At 43.3% G+C, this 26602-nt stretch overlaps 1 protein-coding gene across 11 annotated transcripts in view; it reads right to left on the reverse strand.

Moving 5' to 3' along the window:
• The window catches only part of LOC138751968 (uncharacterized), a 158699-nt gene that overhangs the window by 96273 nt on the left and 35824 nt on the right, over positions 1 to 26602 (reverse strand). For 4 of the 11 annotated variants that reach the window (XR_011350294.1, XM_069915050.1, XM_069915051.1 and 1 more), the window contains exons 8-12: positions 25448 to 25474; positions 16961 to 16990; positions 14300 to 14329; positions 10801 to 10848; positions 1837 to 1893 (exon numbers count right to left, since the gene is read on the reverse strand). Coding sequence is in view for 10 of the 11 variants with exons in the window: in XM_069915050.1 (XP_069771151.1) it covers positions 1837 to 1893; positions 10801 to 10848; positions 14300 to 14329; positions 16961 to 16990; positions 25448 to 25474 (192 nt within the window). In the remaining variant the exon portion in view is untranslated. The remainder of the gene's footprint in view (positions 1 to 1836; positions 1894 to 10800; positions 10849 to 14299; positions 14330 to 16960; positions 16991 to 25447; positions 25475 to 26602) is intronic. The other 7 variants (XM_069915049.1, XM_069915046.1, XM_069915048.1 and 4 more) reach the window with 7 other exon arrangements.

The raw sequence follows: 26602 nt of genomic DNA on the forward strand, positions 1-26602 counted from the left end.
CCTCACCAACACCTTGTACAACTTTTCCTTGACGTTCCAACTCCTGGACTCAATGATTCGGTGTTCCCAGCAGGGGACATGTTACAAATCTCCAATCCTCATTGCCCCCTGCCCTACCTCTGATAGTGAAAGCTGCATCAGAAGGGTTGAGCAACTTTTAAAGAGGAGATGGTCCTTGTATGTTCCAGCAATGTTGGAACCATAAGCTCCCTGACTGACTAAAGTGTAAAAAGGCCATAATGCCTATCAGTTTGATAATACGTCCAAACCAGGCTGAATTTAGAAAGCTCAGAGCCAACATGAAAAGAGAAAAAAAGAGGTAGGAGAAATGCTGTGAATTGAGAAGTAGCAATTGTGAAAAGAACTGAATGAATATATAAATAGGTAAAGTTTCTCAAGAGAAGGGCCGTGGCAGATGAAAGACCACGATCCATAGGGATAGACGGTAAGATGAAAAATCCACTGAATATTTTGTACGTGTTGGATCCTTCTAAAATCTCAGAACAAGGGAGATGATGGCTGGATGAGATTGAAACGTTACCAGAAAGATTGGCCAGGAAGTCGTCCAGACAGAAAGGAAATCACCTTAGGCTGCTGTGTGGTCAATGTAGAAAAGCCCAGAGAGATGTCAGGACTGGAGAGGGCGGGCAGGCTGTACGTACATGCAGGGCTGCTTAAACTCAGTGGGAGAAAATAGTCAAAGAAAAACTGCTCACTGAATGAATAAAGGAAAAGCAGCAACAGTTTCTTAACAGTATATTTAGGTTGACAACTAGTGTTTAGTAGAATATTGGAGATAATATTGGCCAGTAAAAGATATCATAGATGGTGGTGGCAGCTAACATACAGCATATACAGATTTTCAGGAGGCATTTGTTGGAAGCTGGCTAGAAAGAATAATTCATTAGGTGCTTTATTTCTGTTTCGTTCATCCATTTGGCCCTCTCCTGCCATTGGGACCTCTAATCTTGCAGGTGGCATGAAGGTTGGAGGTGTTGTGGATAATGTAGAAGAATGTTGGAGGTTACAACCAGGGAGTGCAGTGCTAATTTTTTTAGCTGCAGGAGCTTGCTGAGCGGCGACAAGGAGTTGCAGGAGCTGGCTGCATGCGGTATCTGGAGTGGCGATCCTGTGAGCTCCTGCAGCACCGTATCCCTTGTTTACAGGATATAGGCAAGGGTGCAGAGTCAAGCACAAAAGTGGCAGATGGATTTAAATCCAGGTAAGTGTGAAGGGGTGCATTTTGGAAGGTCAAACTTGAAGGCAAAAGAACTGGTTAGCAACCAGTCTCTATGTGAAGAAGTTCCCCCTCAATATTCTCCCTAAATATCTCCCCTTTCACCTTTAATGTCCTGCTTTTTTTAATCTCACCTACCCTCAGTGGAAAAAGCCTACTGGCATTTACTCTGTCTATACCCTTCATCATTTTGTACATCTCCATCAAATTTCCCCTCATTTTTCTATACACTCCAGGGAATAAAGTCCTAACCTTTGAACCTTACCCTATAACTCAGTTCCTGTAGTCCCTGCAACATCCAAGAAAATCTTCTCTGCCCTTTGGCAAATTGATCCTTATAATAAAGATGGATCCTGGGATAATCTAAATGATTACCATGATTTATAAGATTGCTAGATTACCTCTTTTTTATTGTGCTTGGGAATATTGACATGAAATATATTGAGTCCCAATAATGCCCTATTTCTGTTGATCCACACATGGTGTTTTTAAGTGAGAGTTTGGGGGCAGGGGAGTTAGGGAGGGAGGGAGGGAAGTAGGGGGAGTAAAGGCTTAATACATTTAAAGTTCTCATTGTTACTGATCAGCTAATTCCTTACTTGGTCCGTATTTTTTGTTTTCATAGGCCCTGTATGTTGGCTGTGCGAATAGCCTCACTGTTGAGAAATAAGAAAAATATTCCATTAGGTTTTACATTTAAACACACAGCACGGTAACAGGCCCCCTTCGGCCCACTAGACCATGCCGCTCAATTGTACCCAATTGACCTCCAAGCCTCGGTAGGTTTTGAGGGGTGAGAGGAAACATATGAACTCCTTACAGGACCAGATTGGAACCCTGTTCCTGATTGTAGGTACTGTAACAGCATTGCATCAACTGCTTTGCCAACTGTGCCACCTTCTATGCCAACCAAATAAAAATTTGCTCTCTGATGTGGAATGGGAGATGGCGAAGTACGTTCATACAGGGTGTGGGATCCTCGACAATAGAAGCATCAAGTACAAAAGAACTGAGGTTCCATTAAATCTTCAAACAATGCAACTAACATCAGAACAGATTTCTGATTTGAGATTCATTCTCAGAGGACATACATGACATCAATTCTGAGATTCCCTTTTGCTGTGGGCGTGGCAGAATTACCACTAATTGGTAGTGCAAAATATAACTGCACTCAGTGTGAACATGTACACGATCAAAAAAACTGTAAACAGAGAATGAATGTAAACAAACTGTGCAATACAGGGAGAATTTTTAAAAAATCAATAAAGTGCACAAGTCGGAGTCCTTAAATGAGTCCTTGATTGAGTTTGTTGTTGAGGAGTCTGATGGGGGAGGGGGAGCAGCTGTTCCTGAACCTGGTGGTGCGAGTCTTGTGGCACTGAACCTCTTTCCTGATGGCAGCATCGAGAACAGAGCGGGGGCTGAGTGGGGTGGATCCTTGATGATTGCTGCTGCTCTCTGACGGCAGCGTTCCCTGTAGATGTTCTTGATAGTGGGGAGGGTTTTGCCTGTGATGTCCTGGGCTGTGTCCACTACCTGTTCAGGGCTTTACACTCAGGGGTATTGGTGTCCCCACACCAGACTGGGATGCAGCGGGTCAGTACACTATCTGCCACAGATGTGTAGAAATTTGCCAGGGTTTCTGATGTCATATCAAACTTCCACTGAGGTGTTGATGGGCTTTCTTCATAATTCCATTGGTGTGTTGGATCCAGGAAAGATCCTCAGAGATCTCCCAAGAACCAAAATGTCCTCTCCACCTCTGATCCCCCAATGATCACTGGATCGCACACCCCTGACTTTCCTTTCTTGAAGTTAACAATCAGCTCCTTAGTTTTGGTGACACTGAGGGCCAGGTTGTTGTCGGTGCCCCATTCAGCCAAGTTTTCAATCTCCCTCCTGTAGGCTGACTCATCCCCTTCCTTAATAACAGCAGCACTACATTTAACTCTAAAAGGTACACTGGAGGAAGAAGAAAATGTCAGCCTGAGAGAGGATACAGTTTTTTTCCCCAAAATAAACTTTATTCACAATTATTTACACAGGAAAACCGTTCAAAGTCGTTTTATTTTCTTTGTGTCATATCCATACATTTCGATCGCTGATCTCTATTTTTTAAAAACATAGAAACTTTATTTAAAACTACATTACAAGACATAAAACACACATAGAGTACAACTCTAAACCACTGTTAAAAACTGCGAGAAGCAGTAATCCAAAGCGACTCTCTATTACACAGTATTTCACATCAAATTACTGTACGTTTCCAATTATCTAAAAACCACTTAACCAAAATTCTCAGATATTTAATAAATTTTTTGGTGACAACATGATGCCACAAGTTGAAAAAAAAATCTTTTCTTAAATTTATACATTTATTTTGCAAGCAGTGATCACATTGTTTTTTGGTAAGAATTAAACATTATTTTTTGGTAAGAATAATCAAAACAGGACATACGTAGTAAATGGGAGGGCATTGAGGAATGCAGTGGAGCAGAAAGATCTAGGAATAATGGTTCATCATTCCCTGAAGGTAGAACCTCATGTGGATAGGGTGTTGAAGAAGGCTTTGAGTATGCTGGCCTTTATAAATAGAATGCAGGAGTTGGGAAGTGATGTTGAGACTGTTCAAGGCATTGGTGAGGCCAAATTTGAAATATTGTGTGCAGTCTGGTCATCAAATTATAGAAAGGATATTAACAAGGTAGGGAGGGAGCAGAGAAGGTTTACGAAAATGTTACCTGAGTTCCAACATTTAGATTGCAAACAAAGATTGAGAAGATTACATTTTAATTCCTTGGAGCATAGAAGGTTGAGAGGGGATTTGATAGGTTATGAGGGGGATAGATTGTTGACGTGGATAGACTTTTTCTGTTGAGAGTAGGAGAGATTGCAACAAGAGGTCATGAGTTAAGAGTTAAGGAGCAAAAGTTTAGAAGTAACATGAGGGGGAACTTCTTCACTCAGAGAGTGGTGGCTGTGTGGAATGAGCTTCCGGGAGAGGTAGTGGCGGCAGTGTCCATTTTGTCATTTAAGGAAAAATTGGATAGGTATATGGATGGGAGGGGAATGCAGGGTTATGGGCAGGGTACACGTAGGTGGGGTTAGAGTAGAGTACTTGGTTCAGTGCGGACTAGAAGGGCCAAAATGGCCTGTTTCCATGCTGTAACTTTTATATAACATATAACAACATATAACATATAACAATTACAATATGAAAACAGGCCATCTAGTCTGCACTGATTTAAGTGTACTCCATTTAGACCCACCTACCTGCTCCCTGCCCATAACCCTCCAATCCCCTCACATCCATGCACTCATCCAATCTTCTCATCCAAATTGACCCTGCTGCAACCACCTCTTCCGGAAGTTCATTCCACTCAGCCACCCCTCTCTGAGTGAAGTAGTTTTGCCCCCTAGTCCTTGACTTATGACCTCTCATTCCAATCTCCCCTACCCTCAAGGGGAAGAGCCTATTCAAATCTACTCTATCTACCCCCTCATAATTTTATATACCTCTATTAAATCCCCCCTCAACCTTCTATGCTCCAATGAATAAAGACCCAGTCTACTCAGTCTTTCACCATATTCTTGATACTGCAATCCATTTTAGTAAATCTCCTCTGCACGCTCTCTACCTTATTGATATCCTTCCTATAATTTGGGTACCAGAGCTGCACACAATATTCCAAACTTTGCCTTACCAATGCCTTGAACAGTCTCAACAACACCTCCCAGCTCCCATATTTTATATTTTGATTTATAAAGGCCAGCATGCCAAAAGCCTTCTTCACCACCCTATCTACATGAGAATCCACTTTCAAAGAACGATGAACCATTATTCCGAGATTTCTCTGTTCCTCTGCATTCCTCAACACCCTCCCCTTCACTGCATATGTCCTGTTTTGATTATTCTTCCCAAAGTGAATCACTTCACACTTATCGATATTAAATTCCATCAGCCACCTTTCAGCCCAAAGCAGTCCAAATCATTCTGCAGTCCCCAAAAGCCATCCTCACTATCCACAACTCCCCCTATTTTTGTATTGTCCGCATATTTACTAACCTAATTTACCAATCCATCATCCAAATCATTGATATAAATGACGAACAACAAGGGACCCAACACCAATCCCTGAGGCAGAACGTCCATCGTTGTCCTCCATGCTGATAAACAGTTACCCACCATGACTCTCTGGTGCCTATATTCTAGCCACCATTGAACCCATCTGACTATCTCAACATTAATCCCTAATGCCTGAACCTTCCTCACCAACCTTCCATGTGGAACCTTATCGAAAGACTTGCTGAAATCCAGATAGACTACATCTACTTCTTTAGCTTCATCTAGCCACTTCCTCAAAAAATTCAACAAGATTTATCAAACATGATCTTCCCTCATAAACCCATGTTGGGTATCCCTGATCAGCCCCTGCCCCTCTAGATATTTATACATATTATCTCTAAGAATACTTTCCATTAGTTTACCAACCACCAACGTCAAACTTACTGGCTGATAATGGTTGGGCCTACACCTGGAACCCTTTTTAAACAGAGGAACCACGTTTGCAACATGCCAATCCCGCGAAACCACTCCTTCCTCCAGTGACTGTTGAAAAATCACTGTCAGAGCCTTTGCTATTTCCTCAAGGTCCTGGGGAAAATCCCTTTGGGACCTGGAGACTTATCCACCTTTATATACCTCAGAAGTTCCAACACCCCCTCTTTCCTAATCCCTATGTTTTCCATAATTACCCCTTTTGCCTCAGTTATCCTACACAATTCCATATCCTTTTCCCTAGTGATTACTGACAAGAAGAACTCATTTAATATCTCCCCCATCTCATTTGACCTTACACATTCGTCCGCTCCGATTCTCTAGTGGACCAGTTCTATCCTTCACTCTCCTTTTGCTATTCACATATTTGTAAAAACCTTTTTGATTTACTTTCCCCTGTTTGCTATACCACTTCGTACCTTCTTTTCGCTATCCTAATTTCCTTCTTAAGCTTCTTTCTACAATCCATGTTTCTTCCAAGCATCTTGTCCATACCTTGCTTCCTGTATTTAATGTAGACCTCCCTTTTATCTGGAACGAAATTCCTAATCTCCCTTGAACTTTTGGCTCTGCCTTTTATCCTAACAGGAACATAAAGATTCTGCACCTTCAAAATCTCACCTTTAAATGACCTCCAATTCTTCTCTACCTCCTTCCCATAAAACAAATCAGCCCAAACCACTTCCTGCAAATCTCTTCTCATTTCATCAAATCTGCCTCCCCCCCCCCCCTTAAAAACCTTCATCGTCAGACCAGACCTATCCCTTTCCATAATTATATTGAAACTAATGGTACCATGATCACTGGATCCAAAGTGCTCCCAACACACACTTCAGTTACCTATCCCTATTTCATTCCCCAACAGTAGATCCAACACTGCCCCTTCTCTAGTGGGTACCTCAACATATTGCTGCAAAAAACTATCCTGCACACATCTAAACCATCCAGCTCCTTCACAGTATGTGTTTCCCAATCTATATGAGGAAAATTAAAATCCCCAACTAACAGAACCCTGTGCTTATTGCATATCTCAGCTATTTCCTTACACATTTGCTCCTCCAGTTCTTGCTCCCCTAAAATTGTAACCTCACCTTTTCTATTTTTTAATTCCACCCACACCGCCTCCCTTGACGAGCCCTCCAATTTATCATGCATCAGCTCCGCTGTTATATTTTCCCTGACAAGTAACGCCACACCCCCCTGACCCCCCAATTCTATCACACTTAAAGTAGCGAAATCCCAGAATATTTAATTGCCAGTCACATCCCTCCTGCAACCATGTCTCACTAATCACCACTGCGTCATACTGCCAAGTGTCTATCCACACCTTCAACTCATCCACCTTCCTTACAATACTCCTAGCATTAAAGTAAATGCATTTCAGAGATTTCCTACATCTTACCTTCTGTCTATCCCCCTCATTACAGTCAACTCTTTTATTTATTACCTTTATCCCCCCTCCATCAGAGCACTGATCTCTTTTCTCCTCGAGCAACTACCCTTCCACCCCCAAATTTTGTCTACAAGCCTTCTCTCTTTGCCGACAAACCTTCTCTTTGTTGTCCTCCCTTTATATGGACCCCTTCTCCCAACCACACTAGTTTAAGTCCTCTTAGTAGCCCTAACAAATGCTCCCACCAGGATATTGGTCCCTCTGGGATTCAGATGCAACCCGTCCGTTTGGTACATGTCCCAACTCCCCCAGAATAGGTCCCAGTGATCCAAGAACTCAAATCCCTGCCCCTTATTCCACCCCTTTAGCCACGCATTCAGCCTCCACCTGATACTATTCTTGCCCTCACTGTCATGTGGCACAGGAAAGTAATCTAGAGATGACCCCCTTTGCAGTCTTTCTTCTTAGCTCCGTACCTAACTCCGTATATTCATTTTTCAGGACCACTTCCTCCTTCCTCCTATGTTATTGGTACCAACATGGACCACGACCTCTGGCTCATTATCCTCCCCCCTTAGGACCTCATGGACACGAAAAGCTACATCCCAGATCCTGGCACCAGGAAGGCAAACCACCATCCAGTTTCCTTTATTGTATCCACAGAATCCCCTATCAGTCCTCCTGACCATCAAATCCCCTATAATTATTCCCCTCCTCTTCCTTTAAATGGATATTTTTCATGCTTGAAAACACTTCCATTGTTTGTCCTTGTTGTTTAACCACTGATACAAATATTCTGCTGATGCAACTGGACTGCCTAAAGCAATGCGATCCCTTAGAAAACCCACCATTCCCTCGGACACTGCGCGCTCCCGCTCCAACACTGCACAGGTCCGGACGTAGCCCCGAAAGAAGGGCAGGCAATCAGCTCACCCCACACCCTCAACTGCCCGCCCCCTTAATCCATGAATAGCCAGTTACACCAAGACCAACAATAACCCCACATGGAGATCTTCCAAACGCCAAACCCCACCCCTGCTCTGGGAAGCCGTAGATGAGGAGTGTGGGGCTCAAATTGCTGATCTCAATTTAGCGCCATTGTCACCACTGTGGCATCTTACAGCTACTCCCCTCCCTCCCCTCCCCTCCCCCCACCCCACTCTGTGTTCGAGGCATTTCCCCTCAATCTCGACCCCTCAGTACACAGAAGCAAGACTCTAGTGGTCCTTCCCCACAGCACCCTCGTGGCTGCCAGCAACGTTTTCTCAGCAGCATCTCAGTGTACTGAAAGACCAACAGATTCCGGGCAACTTTCAATGAGTCGATACACTAGCAGCAGTGGATATCTGTGACAAGGACCTTTCCACACACTCTTAGCGAATCTGTACTCTGCAAAGAGGACTGTTTCCTCCCCACCACAGACACCTCGGGGACAACATGTGTTGTGGGTGATATTTCAGGCCTCCTCTCACCACCAGCCAAGCTAAGTCCTGGTGTTTATTAGTGAGCACTAGCTCTGAGATGTTCCACCAGATGACTTGGTCAGTCTGCTCAGGGAACCACCCCACAGCATCGAGTCTTGGTCTTGCAGTGACTACAGAACATTCTATGCTGACCATTGCCAGATGGACTTGTAGATCAAGGTGTTTGTCTGGAAAATCTTTTCCAAAAAGGATAAGTGGTGTGGCAAAGTCCAGCAGTCTGGGACATTGTGCAGCAATGGGGCCTGGACCAATCCTTCGCAACATGTAGGACAGGTAGAATGTCAGTTCATACCAATACATGGTGCCCTCATACTTTGGTTCCAAGCACAGGCTGATGCAGCCATGCGTGAAGGTGGTCATCAGGATGAGGGCCACATTGGGTACACCATTGCTCCCAATGTCTGGCAACTTGTACAAGGCAACCCTATGACCCTTTCCATTTTGGATCCCAGTATGAACCAGAAGACTGCTCTGGTGACCACCAGGGTGGAGGTGCGGAGGATGGACAACACCTGCATACAGCAGCACCGAGCACCTCAGACCTGATGACCAGGTTCTTCCGTTATTGAGAGGGAGTGCTGTGCCCACAGACCCAATTTCTGGTGGACCTTTGCACTCCGCTCTGATTAATTTTTGTTGGACACCTTGACACCTCCAAACCAGAACCTCTGCACAGATGTGACAGTGAAGGGGATGGCAGACCGTCAGACCAGTTCTTCTACTGCTTTACTCTGGTGTGATTACAGATCTGGCCTGTTGGCTTTTGAAATGATCTTCTCAATCTAGTCCATTAAAATGAGGATGTCCTCTCTAGGAAATAGGAATGTTTTCTCCACAAGGTCCATGCCAGGGTCACTTCTGCCATTTCAATCAGGGACAGGTGATTTGCAAAAGTAAGATTATAAATTTCAAGGTCAAGGACATAGCTGCCAAACCAGGTACGCTTACTGAGGAGGGCAGTGAGTTGATGTAGTCTATGCGGATGAAAGTCCCACATGGGAAACTGGTCCAAAAAGATTTGAGTGAAACAGAAAAATCTACAGATGCTGTGTAGTAAAAAAATACACAGAAATGCTGAAGGAACTCAGCCGGTCTCACAGCGTCCATAGGAGGCAAAGATATATTACCGACATTTCAGGACTAGACCCTTTCTCAAGGAATAGGCAGAGAACAGGAAGGTGTAAGAGACTGAAGACAGGACGGGGGAGAAGTTCAGACCAACAAAAGGAGCTAATATGGTGGATATGATAAGAGGAAAAGTGAGAATTAATTTTGGCTCTGTGAAAGGAGACAGAGGGAAAAGGGAAGAGAGAGAGAGAGAGAGAGAGAGAGAGAGAGAGAGAGAGAGAGATGAAGAGTTGGAGAAAGGCCACTGGGGGGAAGAAGAATGGGGGAGGAGGGTGTTAACTGAAACCAGAGAATTCAATGTTAATGCCATCCCATTGAAGGGGGCCCAATCAGAAGATGAACTGTTGTTCCTCCAATTTACAGGTAGCCTCAGTCTGGTAGTTCACAAGACCATGGACAGACATTTTGGCAAGGGAATGGGACATGGAATTGAAATGGGTGGCCACTGGGAGATCCATGCTATTGAGGTGGACAGAGCCTAAGGTGCTCAACAAAGAGATTTCCCAGTCTGCATCCACTCCCTCTGATGTAGAAGAGACTGGAGGACCAACACCTCATATTCCATCTGGGCACCCTCCAATCAGATGACATTGACGTTAACTTCTCTGGTTTCCATTAAAGTCACACCCCCACCCCATTTTTCTCTAGCTGTTTTTCTCTCTCTCTCTCTTCTCTTTTCCCTCTGCCGCACAGAGCCAAAAAATAGCCCTAAGATTCCCACAATGAATTCTAACATTCCTCTTTCTTGTCTTCTTATCGTATCCAATTACTGCCTATTGTCTGTTGGTCTGTCCTCCTCCCCCTCCCATTCTTACCATTTCATCAGTCTTTTAATACATATGCCTGCCTGCTTTTACTCATACCCTAAGGAAGGGCTTCGGCCCAAATCGTCGGTTTTAAATCTTTCCCTCCTATGGGCCTGCTGAGTTCCTCCAGCATTTCTGGGAACAATTTTATTCACTTAAAGTCTTCAATTGTTGCAAATAATCATATTTCTTACTTCCTAGTTCTTGCAGGGTTGGTGAATGAGGGGTTCCAGGTAATCCTGCTGTTTAAACAACAAAGAAAACATCTTTTAAAGATGGAATGTATCTTTTGAAAGTAAAGTCACAATCCAAATATCTCCACAAGTTCTAAATTTTAAACTCATTTAGAAAATAAAGTTTAGAATTTTAAAAAAAACAAAGCATCAACTATTGAAAGCTGCTAACAAATAAAATAACTCCACCAGAATTAAGACTGATTATGTTGAAGGTAAAAATCTTTCCAGATCTGAGAAGAATTATCGTTTGAGGTGTAGTGTGATTGAGTGACGACAAGTGAAATGAGAGAGTGTAAACTGGGTGGAATTGATTGAGACATGACGAATTATGCATTGATATAAATGGAAGGTGAATATTTTTGCAAGAATTGAACAGAAGAACACAAGAAATAGGAGGAGTCAGCCATTTGGCCCATCGATCCTGCTCCGCCATACAATGAGATCATGGCTGATCTGATGGGCTCATCTCCACCTACCTGCCTTTTCCCTATATCCCTTAATTCCCCTACTTTATAAATATTTATCCAACCTTGTCTTAAATATATTTATTGAGATCGCCTCCACAGCTTCAAATTCCACAGATTCACCTCCCTCTGGGAAAAGCAGTTCCTCCTCATCTCCATCCTAAACCTACTATCTGAATCTTGAGTCCATGTCCCCTAGTCCTGGTCTCCCCACTAATGGAAACAACTTACTGTAGAGCTCGTCGAAAGAACCAAAGACTTGTTGATCCAAACCAAGGCTTTTATTAGCAAAAGACCGGAGCTCTTCACAGGTGGCCGACCAGTCCGGAATGATCCGACCTGGCTAGGGACACAACCCTTTAAGGCCCAAACAATAGGTGTGGCTTAGCTCTCAGCCAATCGCTGTAAGCACAGTCTAGATACAGTAACTATATACACTATGTACATTGGTGATAGATCTGTACTATCACACTTACCTCCCTCTATCTTATCTTTGCCTTTCATAATTTTATACGTTTCTATAAGATCCCCTCTCATTTTTCTAAATTCCAGTGAGCATAGTCATAGATGACTCAATCTCTCCTCATAGCCCAACTCCTTGATCCCTGGAATCAACCTGGTGAACCTCCTCTGCACCACCTCCAAAGCCAGTACATCTATCTTCAAGTCAGGAGACCAGACTGCACTCAGTTCTCCAGATGTGTCCTCACCAGGACCTTGTACAGTTGCAGCAGAAACTCCCTGCTTCTAAATTCCACCCCCCCAGCAATGAAGACCAACATTCCATTTGTGTCCTTGACAACCTGCTGCACCTGCCAACCAACATTTTGCAATTCATGCACAGGCCCTCCCAAGTCCTTCTGCACAGTAGCACGCTGCAATCGGTTGCCACTTAAATATTATTCTGATCTTCTATTCTTCCTTCCAAAGTTGATAACCTCTCATTTACCAACATTGTACTCCATCTGCCAGACCTGTGTCTACTCACTTAACCTAGCTAGATCTCTCTGTACATGTTCTGTATCCTCTCCTCAAGTTGGTTTTCCTCTCAATGTAGTGTCACCAGCAAACTTAGACACACTACACTCTGTCCCCAATTCCAGATTGTTTATGTATATCGTCAACAGTTGCAGGCCTAACACCGACCCCCGCAGCACCTCACTTACTTCTGATTGCCAACCACACAAACACCCCTGCACCCTAACTCTCTGCTTTCTATTGGTGAATTGGCAAATTGTATTAAACAGGAGCACTACTGTTTGGTTAATTCTTCAGTGTTGGGATGAATGAAATTAGATCGATATTATTTTGGGTTTATAGAAGAATGAGGAATAATCTTATTGAAAACTCAAGGCCATAAAGGCCAGACTTGAAGAACATGTTAATTGTAGCATTCTTAATGGTATGGAGAAACAAAGGCAACATGTGACCCAGGTCCAGAGATCCCTCAAGCTTGCTACACAAGGTGATAGGGGGCTTAAGAAGGTGCATCGTGTACTGGCCCTCATTAGTCAGGGTATTCGATTCAAGGCCCATGAAACAATGTTGCAGCTCTATAAAACTCTGGTTAGACCACCCTTGGAGAAATGCATTTAGTTCTTGGTCATCTCATTGCAGGAAGGATGTAGGTGATTTAGAGAGGCTGCAGTGGATATTTACCAGGATGTCTGGTTTGGAGAAGAAAGGTTGAGTAAGCCAGGGTTTTTTTTTGGAGTGGCAGGGGATGAAAAATGATTAAAAAGAGGTCGACAAGACTATGAGAGACATAGAGAGGGTGGAGAGCCAACATCTTTTCCGAGGGTGATGTTAGCAAATATCTGTGACATCTATTTAAAGTGAATCGTGAAATGTTTAGGGAGACGTCAAAGGTAAGTCTTTTTATACAGAGACTAGTGGGCATCTGGAATGTATTGCCAGGAATGGTGGTGGAGGCTGGTGCAATAGGGTCATTCAAAAGGCTCTTAGGCACGTGGATGTAACGAAAGCAGAGAATTATGGGTGTGAGGCAGGGAAGGGTTTCCAAAGGTCAGCATGACATTATGGGCCAAAGGGCTTGCATTGTGCTGCAGTCTTCTATGTTCAACGTTCATTCTCTGGCTTCTCTCCCTCAGAGTGTCCTGTACACATTCAAAGAGATCTTTGATCTTAATGACTCATCTTCCTGCAACCGACTCCTTTGATTTCTCTTCTCTCACCTTGTCTGGCACCTGGTGATCTACTGCCTTTATCTCCCAACCACTCCTAACCCTCCCCATCGGTCCATCATCCTCTGACACTCCCTACTGGTCCACTGTGCTTATTATAATGACTATCCTACTTGATGTAGGGTTCCCAACCAAAAGGCCAACTGTTCTTTATCTCCCACTGATGCACGACCTGCTGAGTTCCTCCAGCAGACGGTAATTTGCTCCAAATTCCAGCTTCTAATGCCTCTTGCATCTCCGTGACCTGTAACTTGTTTGACTCACTGTGACCTGTAACTTGTTTGACTCACCCACCCTATTTTCTGAGGCAAGGTTAGCAAATCTAGGGCTTTTCCCTTTGGAGAAAAGAAGGATGAGAGGTGACTTAGTGGACGGCGACAAGATTCTGAGAGGCAAAGATAAGGTGGTCAGCCAGTGGCTGTTTTCCCAGAGCAGGAATAGCAAACACCAGGGGACATCTGCACAAAGTGAAGGGAGGGAGGTTTAGGGGAGACATCAGGGGTGTTTTTTTACACAGAGAGGTGTGGGGGCCTGGAAGGCCTCGCCGGGGATGGTGGTGGAGGCTGAAACATTAGGGGCATTTAAGAGACCCTTAGACAGGCACAAAAATGAAAGGAAACGAGAGGGTTATGGGGTAGGGAGGGTTTCATATTTTTGTTGTTAGGAATAGGTAGATCGAGGGCCAAAGGACCAGTACTGTGCAGTAGAGTTCTCTGTTCTAACTTCTATTGTTGAGGGAATAAAGATTGAGTTAAAATCCACATGGTTTTGGCCTGGAGTATTTCTTACCTGTTTCACGTGCAGGACTGCAGGGTGCTACTAATAAATAAGAAAATAATTCAGTTAAAATCTCACCAAATTGAAAAAGCGAACCAAAATATCAATTTACACGGACTCCATTCCGCGTTTATACAGTGTTTACACCTTCTCCCCAACTGTTAACACACATAGAAAACATACTAAAAGTAGAAAAGATGTTTTACTTCAATCACAGCATCTGCAGACTTTCGTGCTTCATGAAGTTTGGGAATAGGTTGACTGGGGGATGATGGTAATGAATTCAGAGTTGTGGCCAAGGCGAATCTACAGAATCTTGAATAAACCGTAGTTTGCATTAAGTGCACTTGGTGTCGAGCTATTCCACGGCTGGAGGGGTCAAGGATGGAGCATATACTGTGGACCTACTTGGCAGGAAGACATTGGAAACTCTGGCAAATTTCTACAAATGTGTGGTGGAAAGCGCGCTGACTGGCTGCATTTCGGTCTGGTATTTGGACACCAAGCGTAAAGCCCTGCAGGAGGTAGTGGACACAGCCCAGGAGATCACAGGTAAAACCCTTCCCACCATCATGAACGTCGACAGGGAACTCTGCCATCAGAGAGCAGCAGCAATCAGCAAGGATCCACCCCACCCAGCACACACACTCTGTTCTCGTTGCTACCATCAGGAAAGAGGTCTAGGTGCCGCAACCAGGTTCAGGAACAGCTACCACCCCTCCACCATCAGCGACAAACTCAATCAGGACTCTTGCTTTTGCACTTCATTGATCTTTTTCTCTTAATTGCACAGTCAGTTTATTTACATTTCTTTGTGTACGCTGTGTACCACTTTTTTTGCACTGCCAAGAAGTTATCATTCTGCCATGCCCGCAGCAAAAGGAATCACAGGGTTGCAATGTCATGTATGTACTCTGACAATAAATCGGAAATCTGAATTTGAAATTGTAGTGGGCCAAGAGTGGCTGGGAGGATAGAGTTAATTAACAGATGCCTCCTATGTTCCTGCCGCTGCCATGATGCAACCAGCCAGTCTGCTTTCCACACTATCCCTGCAGACACTCAGTAGCCCATTCAACAACATGCCGCATCTCTCCAACCGTTCAGATAGGGTTGGTGGCTTTTTTTTGTTTCCTCTTTTCATTTCAAATTTACTGCAACCATAAATATTTTGACTTCACTCACACTCCTGAGGTCATCAATGACAAATATACCTTTTTGGATATGGCTGGGGGGGGGGACGACCTACCAGACACAAGCCACAATGATCAGGTCTCTGACAGGGAGTCTGGTGCTGTGGCTGAGCTGTAGTGATAGGGGATTCCATAGTTCGGGAGACAGATAAGAGGTTCTGTGGAAGAGTTTGAATATCCCAGAATGTGTGTTGCCACCCTGGTTCAAGTTCATGGCATTCTCATAAGGGAGGGTGAGCAGCCTGATGCCGTAGTCCACTAGGCATCAACTCACAGTGGTTTAAATTTATGAGGGGGACAGACAGAGTAAATGTAGACAGGCTTTATCCACTGAGGGTGGGTGAGATACAAACCAGAGGACATGGGTTAAGGGTGCAAGGGGAAATGTTTAGAGAGAACCTGAGGGGGAATTTCTTCACGGAGATTGCCGGGAGTGGTGGTGGAGGCTGGTACAATAGATTTGTTCAAAAGGTTCTTAGACAGACACGTGAATGTAAGGAAAACGGAGGGTATGGGTGTGAGGCGGGAAGGGTTTCCAAAGGTCAGCACGACATTGTGGGCCAAAGGGCTTGCATTGTGCTGCAATCTTCTATGTTCAACGTTCATTCTCTGGCTTCTCTCCCTCAGAGTGTCCTGTACACATTCAAAGAGATCTTTGATCTTAATGACTCATCTTCCTGCAACCGACTCCTTTGATTTCTCTTCTCTCACCTTGTCTGGCACCTGGTGATCTACTGCCTTTATCTCCCAACCACTCCTAACCCTCCCCATTGGTCCATCATCCTCTGACCCTCCCTACTGGTCCATTGTGCTTATTATAATGACTATCCTTCTTGATGTAGGGTTCCCAACCAAAAGGCCAACTCTTCTTTATCTCCCACTGATGCACGACCTGCTGAGCTCCTCCAGCAGACGGTAATTTGCTCCAAATTCCAGCTTCTAATGCCTCTTGCATCTCCGTGACCTGTAACTTGTTTGACTCACCCACCCTATTTTCTGAGGCAAGGTTAGCAGATCTAGGGCTTTTCCCTTTGGAGAAAAGAAGGATGAGAGGTGACTTAGTAGACGGCTACAAGATTCTGAGAGGCAAAGATAAGGTGGTCAGCCAGTGGCTGTTTTCCCAGGGCAGGAATAGCAAATACCAGGGGACATCTGCACAAAGTGAAGGGAGGGAGGTTTAGGGGAGACATCAGGGGTAAGTTTCTTTACAGAGAGGTGTGGGGGCCTGGAAGGTCACGACAGGGATGGTGGTGGAGGCTGAAACATTAGGGGCATTTAAGAGACTCTTAGACAGGCACAAGAATGAAAGGAAACGAGAGGGTTACGGGGTAGGGAGGGTTTCGTATTTTTGTTGTTAGGAATAGGTAGATCGAGGGCTGAAGGACTAGTACTGTGCAGTAGAGTTCTCTGTTCTAACTTCTATTGTTGAGGGAATAGATTGAGTTAAAATTCACATGGCTTGGCCTGGAGTATTTCTTACCTGTTTCACGTGCAGGACTGCAGGGTGCTACTAATAAATAAAATAATTCAGTTAAAATCTCACCAAATTGAAAAAGCGAACCAAAATATCAGTTTACAAGGTCTCCACTCCGCGTTTATACAGTGTTTACACCTTCTCCCCAACTGTTAACACGCATAGAAAACATACTAAAAGTAGAAAGGACTGCAGGTCCACAACAAAAAATGCATTAACCCAAATATCTTGAGTTGCTTTTTATTGGGCGTGCATGAAGGATCAGGAATGCGAATGTTCCACGGACTTCAATGCCACAAACACAGAGAAGATGTTGATCTCCCATCTCCATTATGTGAGATCTATTAGATAGAAGATCAAGGACACAGTTTCAGTGAGTGGGGGGAGTGGGTGGGGGGTATTGCTGAGACCAAAGTGACTACATTTGGGAAATCCACTCCACAACAATCTAACTCAGCAGGTCTCGCAGCATCGATAAGAGGTAAATATCTATAGCCAAGGTTTCGGGCCTGAGCCCTTCTTCCTACAGATGTTGTAAGTTCTGCTGAGTTCCTCCAGTATTTTTGTGTTTTTACTCTAATCACAGTGTCTGCCATCTCTCGTGATTCACTAAGTGTGGGAATGGTATTACTCAGAACGAAGATAATGAATTCAGAGCTGTAGGCAATGCGAATCTACAGACACACAGTGACTCTGAAGGGATTCTCTTTTGCTTCCCTTTCACTCTTACAGTAAGGGGAGCCTTGGCGACACTGCTTTTTGGCAGGCAGAGGTAATCTCCTGTCATGTTATAAGTTCTGTACCATTATATGAGAATAAAGGAATCTTGAATCTTGAATAAACAGTAGTTTGAAATAGGTACACTTGGAAACCCTGGTGAATTTCGACAGATTTGTGGTGGAAAGTGTGCTGACAATGTGAAGCAAACACTTTCTAGATGGTCTCCATTGGCCATAATTTTAATAGGTTGTATAAATGCTATCAAGATGATAATTGTACCCAATTTTTTTTACCTATTTTAAGCAGATCCAGTTTTTATTCCTGAATCATTTTTTGATAATATAGACTCAAAACTTTCCTCTTGTATATGGGATAATAAGAATGCAAGGTTGAGTAAATTTCATTTGCAGAAATTAAAGAAAAGATGGTGGTATGACTTTACCTACTCTTAGATTTTATTATTGGGCAGCTAATGTTCAATATATTATTTTCTGGGTATATTATTATGACAAACCTGAATGCCCTCATTCGCTTCCTTATTGGGAATAGGTCTTCCTTTTACACTTTCTAAGATTAGTAGACATACATTCAACCCAAATACTTCATCATACATTATGGATTTTGTTTCAATTTCACAAATTTTTTGATTTAAATCTTTTTTGTTTATCTAGTACTATTTATCTCAACTATTTTTTCTCATCATCTATAATGGATCAAGCCTTTTCTTTTTGGAGAAGCAAAGGAATTGTCTATTTTTTGGATCTGTTTATAGATCTGTTTAATGTTTTTTGATATAATATCTAAAAATTATAATATACCTAAGTCATTTTTTTAGATATTTCCAAGTTAGATGTTTTGTGAATAAGTTATTACCTAATTTCCTCTATCACATCAACCTGACTTGGTTGATACTCTTTTTCATCTGAATCCTTCCCATAAGGGTTCAGTAGGTAATATTTATAATAATTCATTAAAATTCCAACCATTCTGTAATGATAAGACGAGAGGAGATTGGGGATTGGAACATCAGTCACTTCTCCCAGAGGAACTTGGGAAAAGATTTTTGGAGCAGTTAATACCTCTTCATTATGTGCCCAACATTCATTTTAAAGTGGTACATCAGGTTCATATGTCGAAAGATAAATTGGCCGTATCTTTCCTAATGTTAGCCCTATGTGTGACTGATGTAAATCACAAGTGGCCACACTAACACATATGTTTTGGTTTTGCTCTGTATTGGACGGATATTTTCAAGTCTTTGTCAATTATACTGGGTGTCAGATTGCAACCTAACTGCTATTTTTGGAATGATAGTTCCAGAGGTGGGCTGAGTTTCCACCTCTTCTTTTTGGGTTGTAGCCTTGACTACATGGTTGGCCAGAAGAGCCATTTTATTTAAATGGAAAGATCCTGATTCACCTACTTTGATGCAACACCTCTCTCAAGTTATGTCATGTTTAAGTTTAGTAATAAATGAGAAGTCACATTTTTGATCCTTCCGTTAATTTTGAAGAGACTTGGCATCCTTTTATAAACTATTTTCATACGAGTTCATCTGTATTTTGACTTCACCTTCCAGACTGTTCTGGATTTCTGGTTTTTTTTATTGGCAAGGACCAGATAAATAGTTTGCATTGATCTGTTGTAGTGAACTCTTCATTTAGGCTGCCCAGCCTCTCTTTTTGCTATTTAGTTGTTGTTGTTTCTTTTTTTGTTTGTTTCAGTAGGTTAGATGGGGGTTTAATATTCTTTTCTTTCCTTTTCAATATTCCAAATTGAGGAGAAAGAGACAATATTGTTCAATATGTTAAAAACAATGTACATTGTATTATATATTGCAATATCTTGATGTTTCTGGATTCTATTCTCCTCAAGCATTCTTTACTTAGAACATGTTTAATAAAAAGATTGAAAAAGGGAAAAAAGGGAAGGGAGGTGCAGGCTGAGCTGTAGTGATAGGGGATTCCATAGTTAAGGGACAGATAGTTCTGTGGAAGAAATCGAATATCCTGGATGATATGTTGCCTCCATGGTGCCAGGGCACTTACGGGGGCCTAGTGTTAAAGTCGGGAGAGGAGTAAAGAGGAGAGAAGGTAAGGTAAGGAATCTTTTTTAAGGCACTTAGCTGGAGGCCTGTAGATCAAATTGGGAGGGGAAAAGAGTCAGAGTGACCATTGGAGGAGTGAAGAGGAGAGGGTGTCGGGAAGGTAAGGTGTATAAAAGGGCACTTACCGGGCCTAGTCAAATGGTCGGGAGAGGAGGCGGCAGGTTAATTTGTTAATTAATTAATTAATTGGTTAATTGGTTTGTAGGCAAATAAATAGGAGGGGAGGGACAAGGAGTGACCAGCGAGTGAGTGGCGCAGCGAAGGAGTGGGACTTCCAGGCTTTGGCTCATCAGGCTTCAGCGAAAGCAGGCGAGGAGAAAGCGCCTTTGTCAAGCAGGGCTGAAGAGAACTGCTGCAGAAATTAAGGCAAGTAGAGAAGGTAAGGATACTCAGTATGCAATTCTATAAACTAATGGAGTCAGCTCGGGCTGTCGATTGCTCCAGCTGTGGGATGTGGGAAATCTGGGATTGTGTACTTGTCCCAGATAACCACACCTGCAGGAAGTGTATTCAGTTCCATCTCCTCACAGACCGAGTTCGGCAACTGGAGGTGGAGCTGGATGAACTGCGGGTTATTCAGGAGACTGAGGAGGTCATTGAGAGAAACTACAGGGAGGTGGTCACCCCAAATAGACAGGATGCAGAGACATGGATGACTGTCAGGAGGGGTAAAAGGATGCAGAGCATACCTGTGGACATTTCCACTGGCAATAGGTATGTTGTTTTGGATACTGCTTGTGGGGACGATCTTCCAAGGATGAGTCGAGGCGGTCAAGTCTCCAGCATAGAGAATGGCACCTTGGTTCAGAAGGGAAGGGCTGAGAGAAGAGAGCATTAGTGATAGGGTTCTTGTTGGTTAGGAGGATAGACAGGAAGTTTGCTGGAATGCATTGTGAATTGGTGTGTTGCCTCCCAGGTTCCAGGGTCAGGGATGACTCAGATAGTCTTCCCAGCATTCTGAAAGGGGAAGGGGAGCAACCAGATGTTGTGGTCCACGTGGGAACCAATGACATAGATAGAGATAGAGATGACATCCTAGAGGGAATATAGGGAGTTAGGTAGAAAGTTAAAAGATAGAACCTCGAGGGTGGTTATCTCTGGATTGCTGCCTGTGCCACGCACTAGGCAGGGTACTAATAGGAAGATATGGCTGATGAATGCGTGGCTAAGGAGTAGGTGCAGGGGACAGGGCTTCAGATTCCTAGATCATTGGAATCCCTTCTGGGGAAGGTCAGACCTTTATAACAAGGATGGGCTGCACCTAAACTGGAAGGGGACCGATATCCTGGCAGGAGGGTTGAAACTAGCTTGGCAGGGGGAGGAAATTCAAAATGAGAGTGCAGAGAATAAGACAGTAGGGAGACAGGGAATTACAACAGGAGAGGAATGAATGGTGAAGAGTTACTCAATAACAACATAAAGGAAAGACAGGTGAGCAGGCAGGAGAAAGTGGTGTTCAAAAAGAATACGGAACAAACAATTTCAGGATCGGGTTTAAGGGCACTATTTTTAAATGCACGTAGCATTAGAAACAAAGTGGACGACCTGGTTGCTCAGATTCTAATGAAAAAGTATGACATTGTGGCCATTACTGAAACGAGGTTCAATGAGGGGTGTGATTGGGAGCTCAATATCCAAGGTTACACAGTCAAGAGGAAAGATAGGCAGGTGGGTAGAGGAGGAGGGGTGGAGGGCACTGATGATCAAAAAAATGACATTAAATCAATATAAAGGAGGGTCAAAAGAAAGAGAATCATTATGGGTTGAATTAAGAAATGTCAAGGGTAAAAAGACCACTTTAGCAGTTATATACAGGCCCCCAACAGTAGCCGGGAAGTGGATAATGAGCTCCAGCAGGAAATACAGAGGGCATGCCACAGGGATAATGTCAAAATAATTATGGGGGTTTTAACATGGCAGGGGGTTGGGTAAGACAGGAAAATTCTCGAAGCCAGGAGAGAGAGTTTTAGAAAACCTAAGAGATGTATTTTTTGAACAGTTTGTTGAGAAGCCCACCAGGGGATCTGCAGTTCTGGATTGGGTCATGTGCAATGAACCTGAGGTCGTTAGGGAGTTAAAGGTCATAGAACCTCTAGGAAGCAGAGATCATAACATGGTTGAATTTAATTTAAAATTTGAAAAGGAAAAAAAATTATCAGATGTATCAATTTTTCAGTGGAATAAAGGAAATTACAGTGGTATGAGAAAGGAACTGGCTCAAGTAAACTGGGAAAGCAAACTAATTGGAGGATCAGAGCAGGACTGGAAGATATTTCTACAAGTAATAAAAGGCATGCAGGATAGATATATTCCAAGGAAAAAGAAATTTGTCCAAAGAAAGATGGTACCAATGTGGCTAACAAAAGAGGTGAAGGCTAAGAAAAAAGCAAAGGTGAGGGCATACAAGGAAGCTAAAATTAGTGGGAAATCAGGGGTGTGGGATTCCTTTCTACAATTACAGAAAGAGACAAAGTAGGTCATTCGGAAAGAAAAGATGAGCTATGAAAGGAGATTAGCTAACAATATTAAAAATGATGCTAAGAATTTTTTGAAATATATAAGAAATAAAAGAGAGACATGTGTTGACATAGGACCAATAGAAAATGATGCTGGGGAAATTGTAATGGGTTATCCCTAACGTTATCCCTAAAGTTATCCCTAACGTCGAAGTACTCGAGATGGCAGAGGTCGACAGCATCGAGTCCACGCTGCTGAAGATCCAGCTGCACTGGGTGGGTCACGTCTCCAGAATGGAGAACTATGGCGAGCTCTCCACTGGCCACCGTGACAGAGGTGCACCAAAGAAAAGGTACAAGGACTGCCTAAAGAAATCTCTTGGTGCCTGCCACATTGACCACCGCCAGTGGGCTGATAACGCCTCAAACCGTGCATCTTGGAGCCTCACAGTTTGGCGGGCAGCAACCTCCTTTGAAGAAGACCGCAGAGCCCACCTCACTGACAAAAGTCAAAGGAGGAAAAACCCAACACCCAACCCCAACCAACCATTTTTCCCCTGCAGCCGCTGCAACCGTGTCTGCCTGTCCCGCATCGGACTTGTCAGCCACAAACGAGCCTGCAGCTGACGTGGACTTTTACCCCCTCCATAAATCTTCGTCCGCGAAGCCAAGCCAAAGAAAGAAGAAGAAATAAAGAGATGGCAGAAGAACAATCGATATTTTGTGTCTATCTTCACCATGGAAGAGATTAGTAATATCCCGGACAGTCAGAGGCTTCAGAGAGTAGAATTAGATTTAGTTAGGGTTACTAGAGAAATTGTGCTAGGCAAACTGAACGGATTAAAGATTGATAAATCTCCCGGACCGGATGAGGTGCATCTGTGGGTTTTGAAAGAGGTGAGTTTGGAGATTGTAGATCCATTGCCGATGATCTTCCAGAAATCAATAGACTCTGGAGAGATTCCAGAGGATTGGAAGTTTGCAAATATGATTCTGCTGTTTAAGAAATGTGGGAGACAGAAAAAAGGAAACTACAGGCCGATTAGTCTGACGTCGGAGGTTGGGAAGATATTAGAGTTGATCCTCAAGGATGAGGTGAAGAAATACCCTGAGATGCATTTCAGGATTGGTCCAAGTCAGCGTGGTTTTTTGAAGGGTAGATCCTGCCTGACCAACCTATTAGAGTTTTTTGATGAAATCTCAAGTAGGATAGACAAAGGAGAGGCTGTGGATGTTATCTATTTAGATTTTCAAAAGGCTTTTGATAAGGTGCCGCATATTAGGCTGCTAAATAAGATTACTGGGAAGTTATTAAACTGGATAGATAAGTGGCTGATAGGCAGGAAGCAAAGGGTTGAAATTAAGGGTTCCTGTTCTGGATGGCTGCCTGTAACTAGTGGTTTTCCGCAAGGGTCGGTATTGGGGCCGCTGCTGTTTACAATTTATATTAATGATTTGGATTGCGGTGTGAATGGTTTTGTGACCAAATTTGCAGATGACACTGAGATAGGTGGTGGAGCAGGAAGTGTAGTAGAAACCGTAAAGTTGCAGAAGGATAGAGACAGATTAGAAGACTGGGCAAAATTATGGCAGATGAGATTTAACATAGAGAAATGTACAGTTGTACATTTTGGCAGTGGAAACAAACAGGTAGAATACTATTTGGATGGGGTGAAAATTCAGACCTTGGATGTGCAAAGGGGCCCGGGTGTCCTCGTGCAGGGAAACCTAAAAGTTAATGACCAGGTGAAATCAGTAGTGAAGAAAGCGAATGACATGTTGGCGTTCATTCAAGAGGAATAGTGTATAAGAGTAAAGAGGTGTTGATGAGGCTCTATGGGGCACTGGTGAGACCTCATTTGGAGAACTGTGTACAGTTTTGGGCCCCCATCTTAGAAAAGATGTGATGTTGTTGGAGAGAGTGCAGAAGAGATTTACGAGGATGATTCCCAGAATGCAAGGACTAACATACAAGGAGTATTTGGCAGCTCTTGGGTTGTTTTCACTGGAGTATAGGAGAATGAGAGGAGATCTCAGAGTCTTTTCGTATTTTGAAAGGTTTAGATGAAATGAAAGGTGGATGCGGGTAAGATGTTTCCCTTGGTGGGTGAATCGAGGACAAGAGGTCATAGTCTGAAAATTAGAAGTTATCAATATAAAAAAGAGATTAGGAAGAACTTCTTCCCAGAAGGTTGTGGATCTATGGAACTCACTGTCGCATACAGCAGTGGAAGCCAGGTCACTGGGAGTATTTAAACAAGAAATAGACAAGTATCTCATTAGTGAGGGCATCAAAGGATATGGGGAAGTGGCTGGAAATTTGAACTAGTGTAGAGTAGCTTAGTGTAGATTTACAGAACAGACTCAATGGGCCTAGTGGCCTGGTTCTGTTCCTTTGTCTTGTAATCTTGTGATCCTGTGATCTCAGATCCTCAGGAGGGAGGATGAGCTGTGGTCCATTACTTTCCAATTTAGAGATGTTTCAATTTATGAGGGGGATAGACAGAGTAAATATAGATAGGCTTTTTTTTCATTGCCAGTAGGTGAGAAACAAACCAGAGGACATGGGTTAAGAAGGGTGAAAGTGGAAAAGTTTTGGGGAAACATGAGGGGGAACTTCTTCACACAGAGAGTAGTGGGAGTGTGGAATGAGCTGCCAGCTGAATTGGTGAATGTGGGCTTAAGGAAGACAGGTACATGGATGGGAGTGGTAAGGAAGCCTATGGACAGAGTGTAGGTCAATGGGTCTAGGCAAAAAATGGTTGGCACAGAGTAGAAAGGCTGAAGAGTTTCTATGCTGTAATGTTCTAACCATCTACTGTTCTGGCGATGAAATCAAATGGTCCTTGTGATCTTTCCAACCATTTAATGATACAGTTCAAGCTGTGTACTGTAGCTTCATTAGAAAACGTCTCAACTCATGCTCTGCACACAGTCTATTATAATTTCCAATATTTTTATATCTTGTAAGACAATTTACACAATTTTAAAGTCCTTCGTGAACTGTCCTGGAGATTAACCTTTATTCAAACACTTGGGCTACCTGAGGAAATTGCCAGCCCAGAATGACCGTGGACAAGTTACCTCTTCATTCTGTGAGGACATATCAGTGTGGGCAAGTGGGTCACGTTTGACTCACTCTCAACTTCATTGGGTGTTTAAAACAATTAAGTTAAAATTCACATTGTTGACGCAAACAGGATTTCTTACCTCTCCGAGTTGGAGATCTGGATCGTCCTGTTAATAAATAAAAAAAGATTCAGTTAAAATCTCACCCAAATGCCAACCTAAATGAAAAATTACAAATACACCACTCAGCACTTACACAGTACTTGCACCTCTCTCTGACAATGAACACACTTAAGGAAGAATCTAAAATTTTAACAAGAAAGCTTCTTGATTCTGTTCGAGTGCCAAAGATCAGAAGAGGGAATGTTCCACAATTCCACAAACAATTTACACACAAAGTGTGTCACACCATGCCTGCTGGGTACCATGTACACCATCCCTAAAATCCGCTGCAGCCACTCACCTTCCCCCTACCTTCAACACTACCAAATCACAGGCTATAGGAACATGTATATCTCCACCTTCAGGTTCCCCTCTGCCACGGAAACAATCTGCATCCCTCCAGCAGCCAGGAAAACTCTCTCCAATATCATTCAGGAACCAGGTGAATCAGAAGGACGACAGATATTTGAGCCGTTCACTCTCATCTCAAAAACTGTTTGGGCTGGACAATTTTGGAGATCACAACATGTCGTTTTTTTTCTGATGTCTCAACATAAAATAAGAAACCAAGTTGTGAAGAATTATTTGGAGATTACAAGAGGTTAAATATGTAGGTTAAATGGGTGGAAAAAGATTCAGTGAATGGTGTGCAGAGTGATAAAATGCTGTTAGTATTGTCAGAAAAGGAAATAAAAGTTATTTGATTGGAGAAAGGTTACATGGTAGGCTAGTTCAGAAGGTTCGATCCAGGGTCAGCAAGCCAACTGGATACAGAATTGGCTGGGTGGTAGGAGGCAGTGGGTAATTGCGAAGGGTCCAGAATGTACATAGTACAAAATGTAATATTACACAAATTTATCTTTTGCTTAGCATAAGGCAGGAAAAAAGTCACCATTAGTGTCGCCCAGTGTCCCTTACAGAAAAGAGAAAGAGAAGTAAAAGAGAAGCCCTTCAGAGTCACTGAGGGTCCATGGATTGGCCTCCAGCATTCCCACAGCCTCTGCATCTGCACAGGCCTCTGTTTGATCCATCGGCCGCCCGGGCTCCAGATCCAAACCTCCAACACGATCAGGAAGCCTTCAACACCTGAGGATCTTGGAGAGCCCTTCAGATTGTTACTCACGTTGGAGGCCT

Source organism: Narcine bancroftii, chromosome 1 (genome assembly GCF_036971445.1).
Source record: "Narcine bancroftii isolate sNarBan1 chromosome 1, sNarBan1.hap1, whole genome shotgun sequence".
NCBI lineage: Eukaryota > Metazoa > Chordata > Chondrichthyes > Torpediniformes > Narcinidae > Narcine > Narcine bancroftii.